Source organism: Akebia trifoliata, chromosome 13, assembly GCF_017979445.1.
Source record: "Akebia trifoliata isolate Shusen 1 chromosome 13, ASM1797944v1, whole genome shotgun sequence".
Taxonomy (NCBI): domain Eukaryota; kingdom Viridiplantae; phylum Streptophyta; class Magnoliopsida; order Ranunculales; family Lardizabalaceae; genus Akebia; species Akebia trifoliata.
Window position 1 is genome coordinate 4,891,605 of NC_141387.1, and position 12,518 is coordinate 4,904,122.

General features: G+C 34.0%; 1 protein-coding gene across 1 annotated transcript; it reads right to left on the reverse strand.

Moving 5' to 3' along the window:
- Positions 1–2,605: 2,605 nt before the first annotated feature.
- Positions 2,606–11,372, reverse strand: LOC147387462 (cyclic nucleotide-gated ion channel 4-like). The gene is made up of 7 exons (XM_086420960.1): positions 10,763–11,372; positions 8,559–8,774; positions 6,886–7,196; positions 6,176–6,284; positions 5,132–5,368; positions 3,413–3,499; positions 2,606–3,322 (listed from the first exon to the last, which is right to left on the reverse strand). Exons 1-7 carry the CDS (start codon positions 11,261–11,263, stop codon positions 2,807–2,809), a joined length of 1,977 nt encoding a protein of 658 aa, XP_086277086.1. The 5' UTR covers positions 11,264–11,372; the 3' UTR covers positions 2,606–2,806.
- Between the last annotated feature and the right edge of the window lie 1,146 nt (positions 11,373–12,518).

Consider the following 12,518-nt stretch of genomic DNA (forward strand, 5'->3'; position numbering starts at 1 on the left):
ATATCTTACATTTTAATGCATCGAGTACTTATGGAAGTATTCAACAATTTAATTTTTTTTACAGAAAAGTAAAAGATTGTGGTATTATGAATTCTAATATTGACATTATCATCATGATACTTTCGTGATTTCAACTAGATTCTTAAAACGTTTAGTATATAGATCAATTAAAATCTCAACTTTTGATGAATCAAATGATTATAATTAAACTCATAGAATCTCATATGATTCTCAAGTCAGAGGAACAATGTGAACACCCGCAAAATGATCAGCCCAAACTTCATTCAAAGAGACCAAAATTATGTGACCAATCACATATTTAGTGAGAGAAAGTTTAAATGATTTTACGTGCAATTATCTAATATATGCCAACACATACTCAAATACCGATGGAACTACCATACATCGATGAGAAAATCTCAAATCCATAGAAAGGATTATCATGCATGTGAAAGCCATGCAAAATGAGTTGCCCCCAAACTCAATTCCTAGCTTTGGTAAAAATTTGAAGTTTACAAGGATCCACTGTATTTGGATTTCTTCCATGAACTTATCATGGTCTAAAATCACCTACAATGTTGTCTCAGGAACACACATTCATATCTTATGAATGTTAAAAATAGTTACCCATAATATATAATAATCGCATAATCATATTATAAATTAAAATTTTGCATAGTACCTTGAAAAGGTTACCTACATATACTCAAATAAGGATTAAACCATACCTAACTCCTGAATTAAAAAGATTGTCTCAAAATACAATTTGCTTGTATGGACATAATAACACTAATATCAATATGATTACATTATTCTATTGAGTTTATATGGATTCAAAAAATCAGTTAATATAAATTTAAAAAAAATTAATAAATGAATACAATATGATATAACTAAGAAAATATAAAGTAATCTTCACCTGTGATGTGAATTACACTATAGCAATGATATAATGTATCTCATGTACATTACGGTGGTAGAAGTGAAAAGATCAATCAAAAGCAAAGAAAAAAAAATGTACACTGTACTAGTTGTAAGGGTGATCACAATTTCTTTGATTGTAGGAATTTTTGTAATTATTAATAAATAGTAGTCATATTTTGTTCTATAATTACAGAAGTGTAAAAGAAAATTTACATTTTTTTTCTTGTGTGTGTGTGTGTTTTTTTTTTTTTTTTTTTTTTTTTTGGGGGGGGGGGGGTCTATTAGTTATTGTACAACTACAAAATTTATCATTTTGAAAAAGAAAAAAAAAAGTTTTACCAAATTGGTAAAAAGCTAGTTTTCTTAATATTTTGAAAACCTCGTCAGTAATATACCCATCTTTCTCCACCATTTTGGTAAATTTGTCGCATGACAATGCTTGTTTGAGACCAACTTTGGAGGGGACCGCATTTTATAAGTGAATAGAGGAAGGATGAATTACATTTGAGGTTCCATGTCTCATTCGTAGAACCGACCAATCTGTCGCGATGGGTCTCAATTGTCCTAATGTTCTAAAAAATCAAGTTGATAGCATTGTGTCCATGAAAATTGAAACATAAGAATGTAGAAACTATGACAGTTGAAAGAGGAAGATTCAAATATATTTGTTGATGATAGAGTGAATCGAAGTATTTCCTTCTGTTATATATAGATTTGCAATTGAGAAAATTTTCCCTTCATTGCAAGAAACACACAATATATGGCAAATATACAAGTTATATAAAATCTAAAATTAAGTCGATTTCATAAATCATATATTGGATGAGTATGCTAGTGTGTTGTCTACATGGTTTTAAAACTCGTTATGATCTCTAGTCTTTTCTCTCATCCATGAACGAGATCGAGTCATCTCGGACGAGATTTTAAAAATGCCTTAGAATTGGAACAAACCATGTCTTTGAGACGACTTGTCAACTCGTCTCGTTGGTGGATGACACCGAGACAACTCGGATGAGTCATCTCGGTCTTGGACAAGATTTGAAACCATGGTTTGCTATGCTTGTATGCAAGCCATCTGTCTATTTTAATCTCGAACCGTCAACTATGGTATCATTTTAGCGCTCAGAGTCATCTATTGAAATACTCTTGAGCCATTTGATCTGATGATGATCAAACTAGTGTCTTAAATAAGCTCAACCTTTATGCCTTAGAGGGGAAAGCTGACATCCAAGACTTCAATGGGACATCATTAACATTCTAAGATCATAATTTTTTTCCCTAGAACTCTTATATAACAAAAAGGAAAAAGAAAAAAAAAAAAATTTATTCTCCGATGCAGAAAACAATGACTTTATCGTCATTGTAACATGTCTTTATTATTGTAATGAGAGAAGGTCGAGTAGAAGTGGTTCCACACTAAAATCTGGAGTCAATAAAATACCTTCTTCTGTACATTTAAACTTAATATCATTAGGGTCATGTTCATCACAAGCTAATGAAATCACAATCCCATTACCTTATAATCACATTAGTTAGTTTTAAACTTTTTTATGTTACCTACAAAAATATTTTTAGGTACAAAGTCCTTTATAATACATGTGCATTGCCTATGCCAACCACTCGTTTTTAATTAATTTCCAATGATTTTGTGATTAAAAAATGTCATTACACATTCACAATATAATCCTTAATATTCTAAGATTGCTTTTAGGGGAAAAAAACACGATTTTGGAGAAGCAAGTGACTGTTCTTTAGCTAGTAATAGCTAGATATTACATCAAAGCTATTATGAAGCTGTACTAAAATGTCCAAAGAGAGCCCATGATCAGTTCTCTTAATGCATATTGATGTAAGTCTTGAAAACAACATATACGCCATCCCCTCAATAGCAAAAGTCATCTTGATTTGGCTTTGGTGAGGTTAACAGAGCCGTATAGAGCCTCAATCTGTCCTCCCCTAGTGAAGAACAACGCGATAGTGGTCTTCTTGGCCGTATAAATGACAACGATGTGAGAGTTAAGCGATGTTTGTACCTCCTCCAAGCCAGTTGAATCGCCACAGCAGCCCAAGTCCTCCACCCCGGTGAATAGTACCGTGCACTCCTCTTTACTCTCTCGTTAACGAATGTGTAACGAAAATGTTGGGTAACATACTTGACATCTTGGGCTTCTAGCCCGAATGCCTCCGTGGTTTCAAGTGTCACTAAGGTCGACGATGAAGGAGGTAAGCGTTCGACAAATGGTTGTCGAAGACACCATGATAATAGCTCATCACCACTGAAGTTCCCAGGACCCAACATGCAACAACTCTTTACGCCATCTCGTAAAATTTGGCTACTCTGTAGATGACCCCTTACAACAAATAACATTCTCTGAACTGGGTCACCTTCTCTAGCTATCTGCATGAAGTAATTCAAATAGAGTGAGATTTTCATGTACGTAGTGATGGAATTTGAACTCATTTGAGTTGACTCAGTGTGTTAACTCACCGTTTCTCCCTTTGGGAATATGAGGGACTTCACACGGTCACATATGTTCTCTAGAACTAACTCATCCATATGTTGAAATAAAGGTACCTGGAAACACATTTAAGACTACCCTTAAAAAACACAAATGTAAATATCATCAATGTGCCAAAAAAAAAAAAAAAATGGATTTTCTGATGGATATTTCTCGGGTTTGGATTCGGCAATTATTCGATGGTTTTAGTTCAGTTTAATTCAAATAAATCTGGGAATTTTTTGGGATTTATAAAAATGACGTTTTTGGGTTTCTTCCCAAAAACACATCATCTTCAATCCCCCTAAATATTGGCCTTATCTTGCTCTTGAGATTTGAAGTTTGAAAAAGATGATGGGCTTTTAGGGAAGAATCAAAATCAAATATCTTATTTTGAAAATAGAAAGTAAAAGAATGTTTAATGAGATTTTAAAAGAATAATGGAAATTTAAAAACAAATAATCAAAGTTGCCAAAAAAACAAATAAACTTTTATATCAGTAGAACACCATTAGGTGGTCTGTTGGGCTTTTGATTTGTAGGCCAAAAGAGTCAAAATTGCAATTCTGAAGAAAGTTTTGGATGGGCCTTACAATTCTTTCCACATTTTTATCTCTAGAGCATGTAAGATATTTACAGCCTAAAACTTCAAATCGAAGTTAGTAGTCTCTAAAATCATGTTTATTTCATAAATATCTTTAAAATGATAATTTTATTTGTTTTTAACGCACAAAAGAAATAACGTTTCTAAACGACGTAAAACACTTGCATCAAAATCATCCTTTTTTTTTAATAAATTCGTCTGAAACTATCCAATTTAACTTTTTAATGGTAAAAGCGATATCATCAACGTCAAATTATTCAATGCTACTTTGATAAATATCATAAAATATTACAAAATTATCATTGAACCACGAAAATGATGACATTGTTTTTTCTTACTTCGAGAAGTCGAAATAAGTAAAAAATCAATTTATGTAAAACCTAGTATGATTTTGAAACATTTTCTTGGACCACTTTTATCCAATGCTTCCGAAAAATCAATTTACGTAAAAACCTATTACGATTTTGATAATCCATTATGAGGCTCAAAATCAATTATTGACCAAATAATGTATTATCTATATAATTGAATTTGTCCATTAGCAACAACAACAAAATAAACAGATTCTTGAATCCAGAACAAGCAGTGTTTTTCGATACTGTAAATTGTGAAATTATAATCAGTTTTGACGGATTCCTTACCAAACAAGCCTTGCTGTTACCAAAAAAAAAATTAATCTAAAAAAAAAATTATGAACAAAAAAATTTGTTTTTTTGCTCTTTTTGTTTCTTTTCTCAGAATGTTTGTGTCGTTTGGTGCATCGTCACGAGCTATGAAAGACAAACATTCCCAAGAAGTTAAAATTTCTCAGTGAAAATCATTTATTTTTGAATCACAACAAACTAGTTTTCAAGTTCCAATATTGTGGATTTCCAATCCATGATTGTAGGGGCCACAGTGATTGAAATTGACAACACATCAGCATGAACACTATCAATCATTGTACATGGAGGGATCCACAATGTTGGAATTATGAGCTATTTAAAAATAAAATAACCCATGGGCCCCAAAATATTAGGCCCAATCAATTATTATCTAATTGGGCCCATATACTAATCATGCAAGCCCATGCACAAAGATGACAAAAGATTATGATCTGGTGCTACCTGTCTCACTAAGTCTAGGCAGAGATGGTACTTGATGTCTCTCCTGAGTCCCTCAGGAAGATTCCTGATCATCTCGCATTCATCGACCCCACGCATTGCAGCCCATCGTTGCCGTTCATAGTAGCGTACTCTTTGCCTGAAACGTTGAGGCAAGTGTCTCCGCCGCATCCACCATTCAACATTCCTCATCTTCAAATGCATTGCTTGCTTTTTAGAGGTGGTTGCATGTAAGAAAACCTGCATCAAGTAGCACACAAACATTTCCCAACAGTAATTTAAAGAGATCATAAGCCGTGAGACATGGGAACCAAGTTTTTGGCCCCACAACTCAAAGATGGTATGATTGTAAATTGGAACAATGCATGTGTGCCACGTAGACGGAAAAAAGGGAGGATGGTCTCTTCTCGTCCTCCCACCCTGACGTGCTCCTCTTAATGTCCATAGTACACGACTCTCACGTGCCCATGCAAGTTTAGGTGGTACTGTTAAACGGTGGGCCCAAACTACTGTATCAGTAAAAGTTTATGATGATCATCTTGTATTTGGAATACTTGCGGAGTGAAAAGGACAGAACAGAAGCAGACATTACGATGCGTAATACACCCCATGCGTACAGAAGAGAGATACCATTAGGAATCTACAATACCATACTTCGCAAGTTCTGTACTCCCGGAAGCTGGATTTTAATCCAAGTCCCGATTTCATTTGGTGCCACGTGGTGCACTCTTCAGTCTATATAACCGTTAAATTTCTATGGGTTGGAAGTAGAGAAATTAACCCATGATGAAAAATAATAAATTCCAAACATTTAAGGTTCAATAGAGCCGAAAGAGTGCCATTTGGCACACAAAAAGAAACTGGTAGTTGTATTGGAATCCGACTCCAGGAGTACAGGATATGTATGCACTCCCTTTTAAATCAATGGGCCCAATCAAAAGTGATCAGACGGTGTTGATCAATGGGGACCTTGGACTATACACTGATGAGATCAGTTACACATCAAGTTTGATATTAAATTTTGTTAGTTTAGCTCTTAAGTCTTACCTTGATATTTCCAATCAACATAGTCACCAAAATGAGCCCACTTGTTAGAATGATTATGTTGAAAACAACTTCTAGCCACTCTGTTGTGCTCTCAAGGTTCCCAAACGTGCTGATGAGAAACATATACAGTAAATTAATTTTATATACATACAGAATAAATGTACAAAAGAAGTAAAAAATTTCTCATTAGGGTTTTTGATTCTCTATGTAAAACTATTAAGGTTCCATATGTAATTGCATCCAATTCACCTTACGATAACACTTGGAAGTACGGATGTGAGTTGGACCTCATCAGTTTGCTTATTGACAAAGCCTTATCCAAAAAATTTAGGGTCAACAGAGTGATCGGATTTTATTCCTCCATTCCTCTTGGTCCAAAGTGAAGTCTTCTATTATTGAAAGTGAAATCATGCCTATCGACACTACCTTAAAAAAGGGGTAAATTGACACAATTCTTTTAAACATTACATAAAGAAAGAAAAAAAAAAGAGCTAAATTCGACAGACCTTGACGTCGAATTTATCCTTTCTTTCACGTAATGCGATATTGGGATCTCAAACATGAATAACTTTTCATTTTCCTTTTAAATCTATTTAATGCTATATAATCTACCAACCCCAAATCTTTAGAATAAAACTTCGATGATAACGAGCATTATATAATCTAGTAACACTTTACCATGAGTCAAAATTAAGAAATTTGTGTCTTACCTTAGAGTCATTAAGCCCCAAAAGATGGGAAATAATATCTTCTCCAAACGGCTATTGTTCTTAAACAGCTGCACTGTCCATTTGTAAGCTCCATAATCGAAATTATCGGCACTTTCTATACACATAGATCTAACACGTTTGTTCTCTGCCCAAGCTAGTCTTGCTATATCTTTCACCATGGTTGTTCCATAATAAATAGGCTCTTCACATGCTAATGTCCTTAGCCCACACCCATGCGTGGTCCTACATTGCTCTCTTAGGCATTTTGCAGCCCTTTGGATTCCAAGCAAGTACCAACACGCACCAGCTGCCTATTGACATGTGAATCAAGTTAGATTTATCAATCATGTGATCATGAAACCTTAGAGGAGAATGACAAAGGCAATAAAAAGAAAATAATGTACACTAAACAAAGTATTATTTACATATAAATGGTCCCCATAGTATTAAAACTCTACCCTCTAGAGTAATTTATCACCACTTAGAAAGAAATTACGTATCCAACATTTCTCCACATGCTTCTATCAAAAGCTCATAACCCCTAAAATCTTAGCTTCTTTGTTCAATTTCACTCTCGTGCGTGTAAACCTAAGATGAATTATCAAAATATTATATATTTCATGGGTCCCTATCCGTGGCCAACAGTTTGGCAAACATTTTGGCAAACACTTTTTCAAAACATGGGTTAGAGGTCTTGGAATGGGCTGATTTTTGGTGAGGATGATCTCTACGGTGAGGAGATCATCCTCACCAAAAATCAGCTCATTCCAAAACTTCTAGCCCCATTTTACAAGTTGAAAAATCATGAACCGTCCATTTTTTGTAAACCATTTTTGATGAGGTTAGAAGTTTTGGAATGGGCTGATTTTTGGTGAGGATTTGGTGATGATGATCTCCTCACCATAGAGATCATCCTCACCAAAAATCAGCCCATTCCAAGACCTCTAACCCATGTTTTGAAAAATGTGTTTGCCAAACTTTTGGCCATTGAACACTACTCATATTTCATATACTAAAGTTGTCCCTATCTAATTCACCTAATGATGAGTCATTTGGTGGAGCTTTCATTTGGGGACCAAAAGTTCCATCCAAAGTAGTCGTCTTTGCTTAGCCAACTTTGCGCTTGTGGAAAAATCATAGTAAGCTATGTCATGCAAAAATAAGCAAAAAAGCAAAATGTTAAAAGCATCAATAATCAAATGGTAGGTCGTTGTGCCATCAAATTCCCTACAATTGTCCCATTTCTTTTTCTTATTCCACGTGTTTTGGATTTTTCATTGTTATGGGTTATTTATTTTCTAGTTGGTGATCATATTATGATTTTAATTAATATTAGAGGAAGAATCATATTAGCTATTTTTTGATGTGTGTGGAAAGAGAGAAATCCTAGAGCTTTTGTAGAGGAAAATATGATGAATGAGGTAATTTTAGACATAAAAGCAACCTTGTTTCTTTAATTTGGTTCAAGTTGAACAAGGATTTCAAAAAGAAAATACTACTTAGTAAGCCTAAGCTTCGATCAATAATATCCCTATATATATAGAAAGAAAAACATATTGATCTCTATGGTACCTCCAATATAGATAAGAAATTTATCGAAACTGTTAAGTGACATAGACTCAAAATTAGAGAAGTTATCGATATCGTGATATTGAAGAGGAACAAATACTCACATGTGATGCAACAAAGTATGCGATCATGTTAAGTGCAATACCCCACCAAACAGTGCCAAAAATATATCCAGAGAAGGTTTGCATACGACGTAAGAGGCAGACGGAGTGGTAGATTTTTGGGAGATATTGGAAAAGGAACGTTATCAAGAACACCGTCATCACCACCGTCGTTGATCCTCTATCCAACAGAGAGGGAATTGCTACCCATAGTATAATCTGAAAAAAAAATGTGATTAATCCTTAATAAAGTCAAGTAGGATATGTTAACAGTAGTGCAAGAGACATAAAGTGAAGGTACTGGCTTATAAACTTAGAGTATCTATTAGCATAGATTCCCTGGTATGTAGTACTGCATTATTGTTCATTATTTTCGAAAGAAAATGTTTTAGCGGTATGGGATCTTTTTCTTTCTATGTTTGGAACTGAAATTGAGAGAGAAAGAGAGAGAGAGATCAATAATACATGTCCTCCATGGCTGTATACTAACACTCCAAAATAAAATTTTGAATCCAAAAGGGCAAGTCTAATATTCCATATTGATGAGGGAGGTAAAGGGAAAAAAACCCAGTTTTGTCTAGATGATACCTTTCCTTTAAGAGTCGTGCTACACTGACTTTGATCAACACTGTGTTCAAAAATGTGCTGATGTGGCAGTACACAGAATCACAGATTTCTTTCCTCGAGATACAAGGAAAGTAATCTATGATTCTCCGAGCACTGCGACAGCAGCGTTGAAGGCTTACAACAATGTTTGTTCAAATTTTAGAAACTAATTTTATGGTTCAAAGGTACAAGTCATGAAGTTAAATTTAGATAATGAGAAAAAGTAGAAAAATTCTTCAAATCAAGGCAAGTTAGCTTTATTCTTTGTGGAGATTTTAAAAAAGAAGTTATGTATGCCCAATGTTGTAAAAAAGCAAATCAATGAATGGGGCAAAAATTTTCATATTGGTTGGACAGTGGTCGGATCTAATTCAATTTGGGACCAACCACAACAAATCCAGAGATTAGGGTTCAGCTAAACGACTCTAGTTTGTCTATTCAACGTTGTCCAAAACCCAAGTCTATTATTTTTTAGAGTGAGTTCATATCTGTTTCTGCATCTACAATATTTTGGGTCTAACACTCATTCCTCTAGAACCTTCAACTCAAATTTTACTTTTAAAGAATTTGGTGGGCACAAAAACACCATGTAACCTTTTGACATTAATAAAGGGAATTTGGTGGCACAGAAAACCATTCAAGGATATAATGAGAATGTGGATGCACATAGTGAAAAAGCAAAAAATGTGTATATTGGGTTGCTAAACAAGCAAGGTTAATTAAAAATTGTACAACTAACATAATCAAGCTCGATAGATTATATATAAGAAATCTACTAATGCCTTGAATAAGAAATTAATTATACTTACAAAAATTTCTTAACTACATACCAAAAAAAAAAAAAAAACACACACACACACAGAAAATAAGTGGATACGATTCATTAATTTCTTCAAAGTTCAATGAGAAGAGGCATTTAGAATGCCTCTTAACATTTTCTTGAAGCCACTCTCGACTTCGTCCTATTGGAGAACCCAAATGAAATCAAGATCTTCTCATCCTCAATCTTCGAATGTATAAATATGCATAAGATCTATTGAATCATTGATATCGGTATATCAATCTCATGATAATATAATAATTAAATATCATTAATTGGACCACAACTTCTCATCTTTTTATGAGATACATTGGTAGTGATTCCATGTATCTCATGCAGATTTATACACTTTTCTTCCATACTATCTTCTATGGATGTACTTGAGAGTAACACCAAAAACCTCTGAAACCCATTTTCTATATGAAATATATATGTATTTTAAACCCAAGTTATTACTCATATTTTCATTCCCATTATACCCTTTCTTTTTCAGATGGTTTGAGAAACAGACAGAGTGAGGGCGTGGCTCATACTGCACTGCATACAGCTACTGCCCAGCATGCATAACAACAACTTAGTATGTTTGCACTTGTCATGCTTAGCAGACTAGTGTACAAAATACCTTACCAAATGGAATAAATAAAAAGATTCTTCTTCTTTTGCTATGTAATAGCATCAAATACTTGTAATTTCAAAATTCTATTTTAAATGAAATTAAGAGTACTTATGATTGATGATGATCATCTTCATAATGATAAGTGGAGTTGGAAGGAAAACTCACCTGAGGCAAAGGAGCGATGACGAAAAGGTCTAAGAACAAGCCCTTTTTACTCTTCAAGTATCGAAGTGTCACTGATGGAGGAGTACTAGTAGTGTTGTGGCCATGTGAGGAGTGATTCACCATCTTGAGTTGCAACCACATGTTCCACACATGCAAGGCATCGGTCATGCAACGGACCACAGTCACCATAATAGCGAACCATCCATCGACAAAGAGACACATGCATGTATCACTTATTGAGAGAGAATAGAAGAAGAGAGGATCAACAAAGAGACCTGTGGCACATACAAGAAGGAAGATAAGATTCCATTCTTGAACCCACTTTGATCTTGGATCCAAAACTCTTCCTACAAACCAACTTCCTCTTCGACGACTCCCACACGTGCCATACATGGGTATACATCCATCTGAGCTCTCCTCTTCTTCATCATCATCAACACTATCATCTTCATCATGTATGTGAGGAGCATGTGAGGTTTCTTCTTCTTCGGAACTTTCCATACTGTGTGTGTGAGAGAGAGAGAGAGAGGTCTGAGCGTTTGATGATATCTGTGGGAATAATTTTGGAGAGACTGAACTCTAACATATACACAGGTAAGCACAATAATTATATTGGTGGAACTTGTAACAGATGGGCATGGACAAGGTGTTGTCACTAAATTACCAATGTGCCCTTGATTTGGGTCTTATTTTGCCGTCAATTTATGACAAATGACAAAATTGTCCTCCCCTCCCCACTTTCCTTGAAAGATAAGTCACTTTTTCTTTATGATACCTATTATTCATGCTAAAAATACCTCATTTACCAAATCAATCAGTCAAATGAAGTGATTTCTCTTTTACTTGAATGAAAAAAAAAATAGGCTGATTTAGACATGTGATTATGTGTGGTCAGTCTTCAAAGAAAGATTAATAGAAAAAAATGACATAAATATTTTCTTCCTCAAATTTCAGCTAAAAACCTCTGATTTTTCCAAAAAAAAAAAGAAGAAAAAATGTACATCTTGGAACTCTGCAACCTATGTAAATTCTTTTACTTCTTTGAACTCGTCTACAAGCTGTTTCCAAAAACAAAAAAAAATTACTTTGATTTTCTTATATACGAAAATCATCATTTTTAACATATCGAGAAAGTCAATATTATTCTTAATGTTTGAAGGGTGAAAGAGACAGAATCTTGCACTTGAAGATAGAAGGTAACCATACAAATTAAAGACAATAATGGATTTTGGAGATAAAATACCAATTCATAAATAAATAAACCTCGTCCGCTTTTGAATTATTGAAATCATAATTTCACTTGAGACCGAAAGTCTCAAAAAAACCCCCAAAAGGGGGATTGGGAATTTTTTGATAGAAGATCATAGTGTATTTTTTTTTTCTTCTAGAAATGAAAAATACATCCACCAAGTTTTGGTTGTGCCTTCACTTCCCACTATTACGGATACGAAAATTAGCAAAAAAAAAAAATTGATTCAATTGTCAACTGTTCTTATCAGAAATAGGATTAATCATCCAAGGTTGAACTTGAGGGAATTTATATATTTTTTTATAAGTCTCTTACAAACAACCGATGTCAAGGGGTATATCTTTAGTTTAAAACCATAGGGTATCTTGCATAGTAATAAAAAACAACGATTTAGAAAAAAAAAATACGCTTTTAAAATGTGTCTTGCATCCGTGACAATAAAAAAAAAAAATGTGACTTTTTCATTTGTGACAAAAAATAAATACGTTGTTTTATTCTTACCAATTT

Coding starts and splice junctions, on each gene's coding strand:
- LOC147387462 (XM_086420960.1), bottom strand. CDS start 11,263: ATGGAAAGTTCCGAAGAAGAAGAAACCTCACATGCTCCTCACATACAT. Junction 6,285..6,885: donor TGGGGCTTAATGACTCTAAG/GTAAGACACAAA, acceptor GTTTCTCATCAG/CACGTTTGGGAACCTTGAGA. Junction 5,369..6,175: donor TGTTGATTGGAAATATCAAG/GTAAGACTTAAG, acceptor TACTTGATGCAG/GTTTTCTTACATGCAACCAC.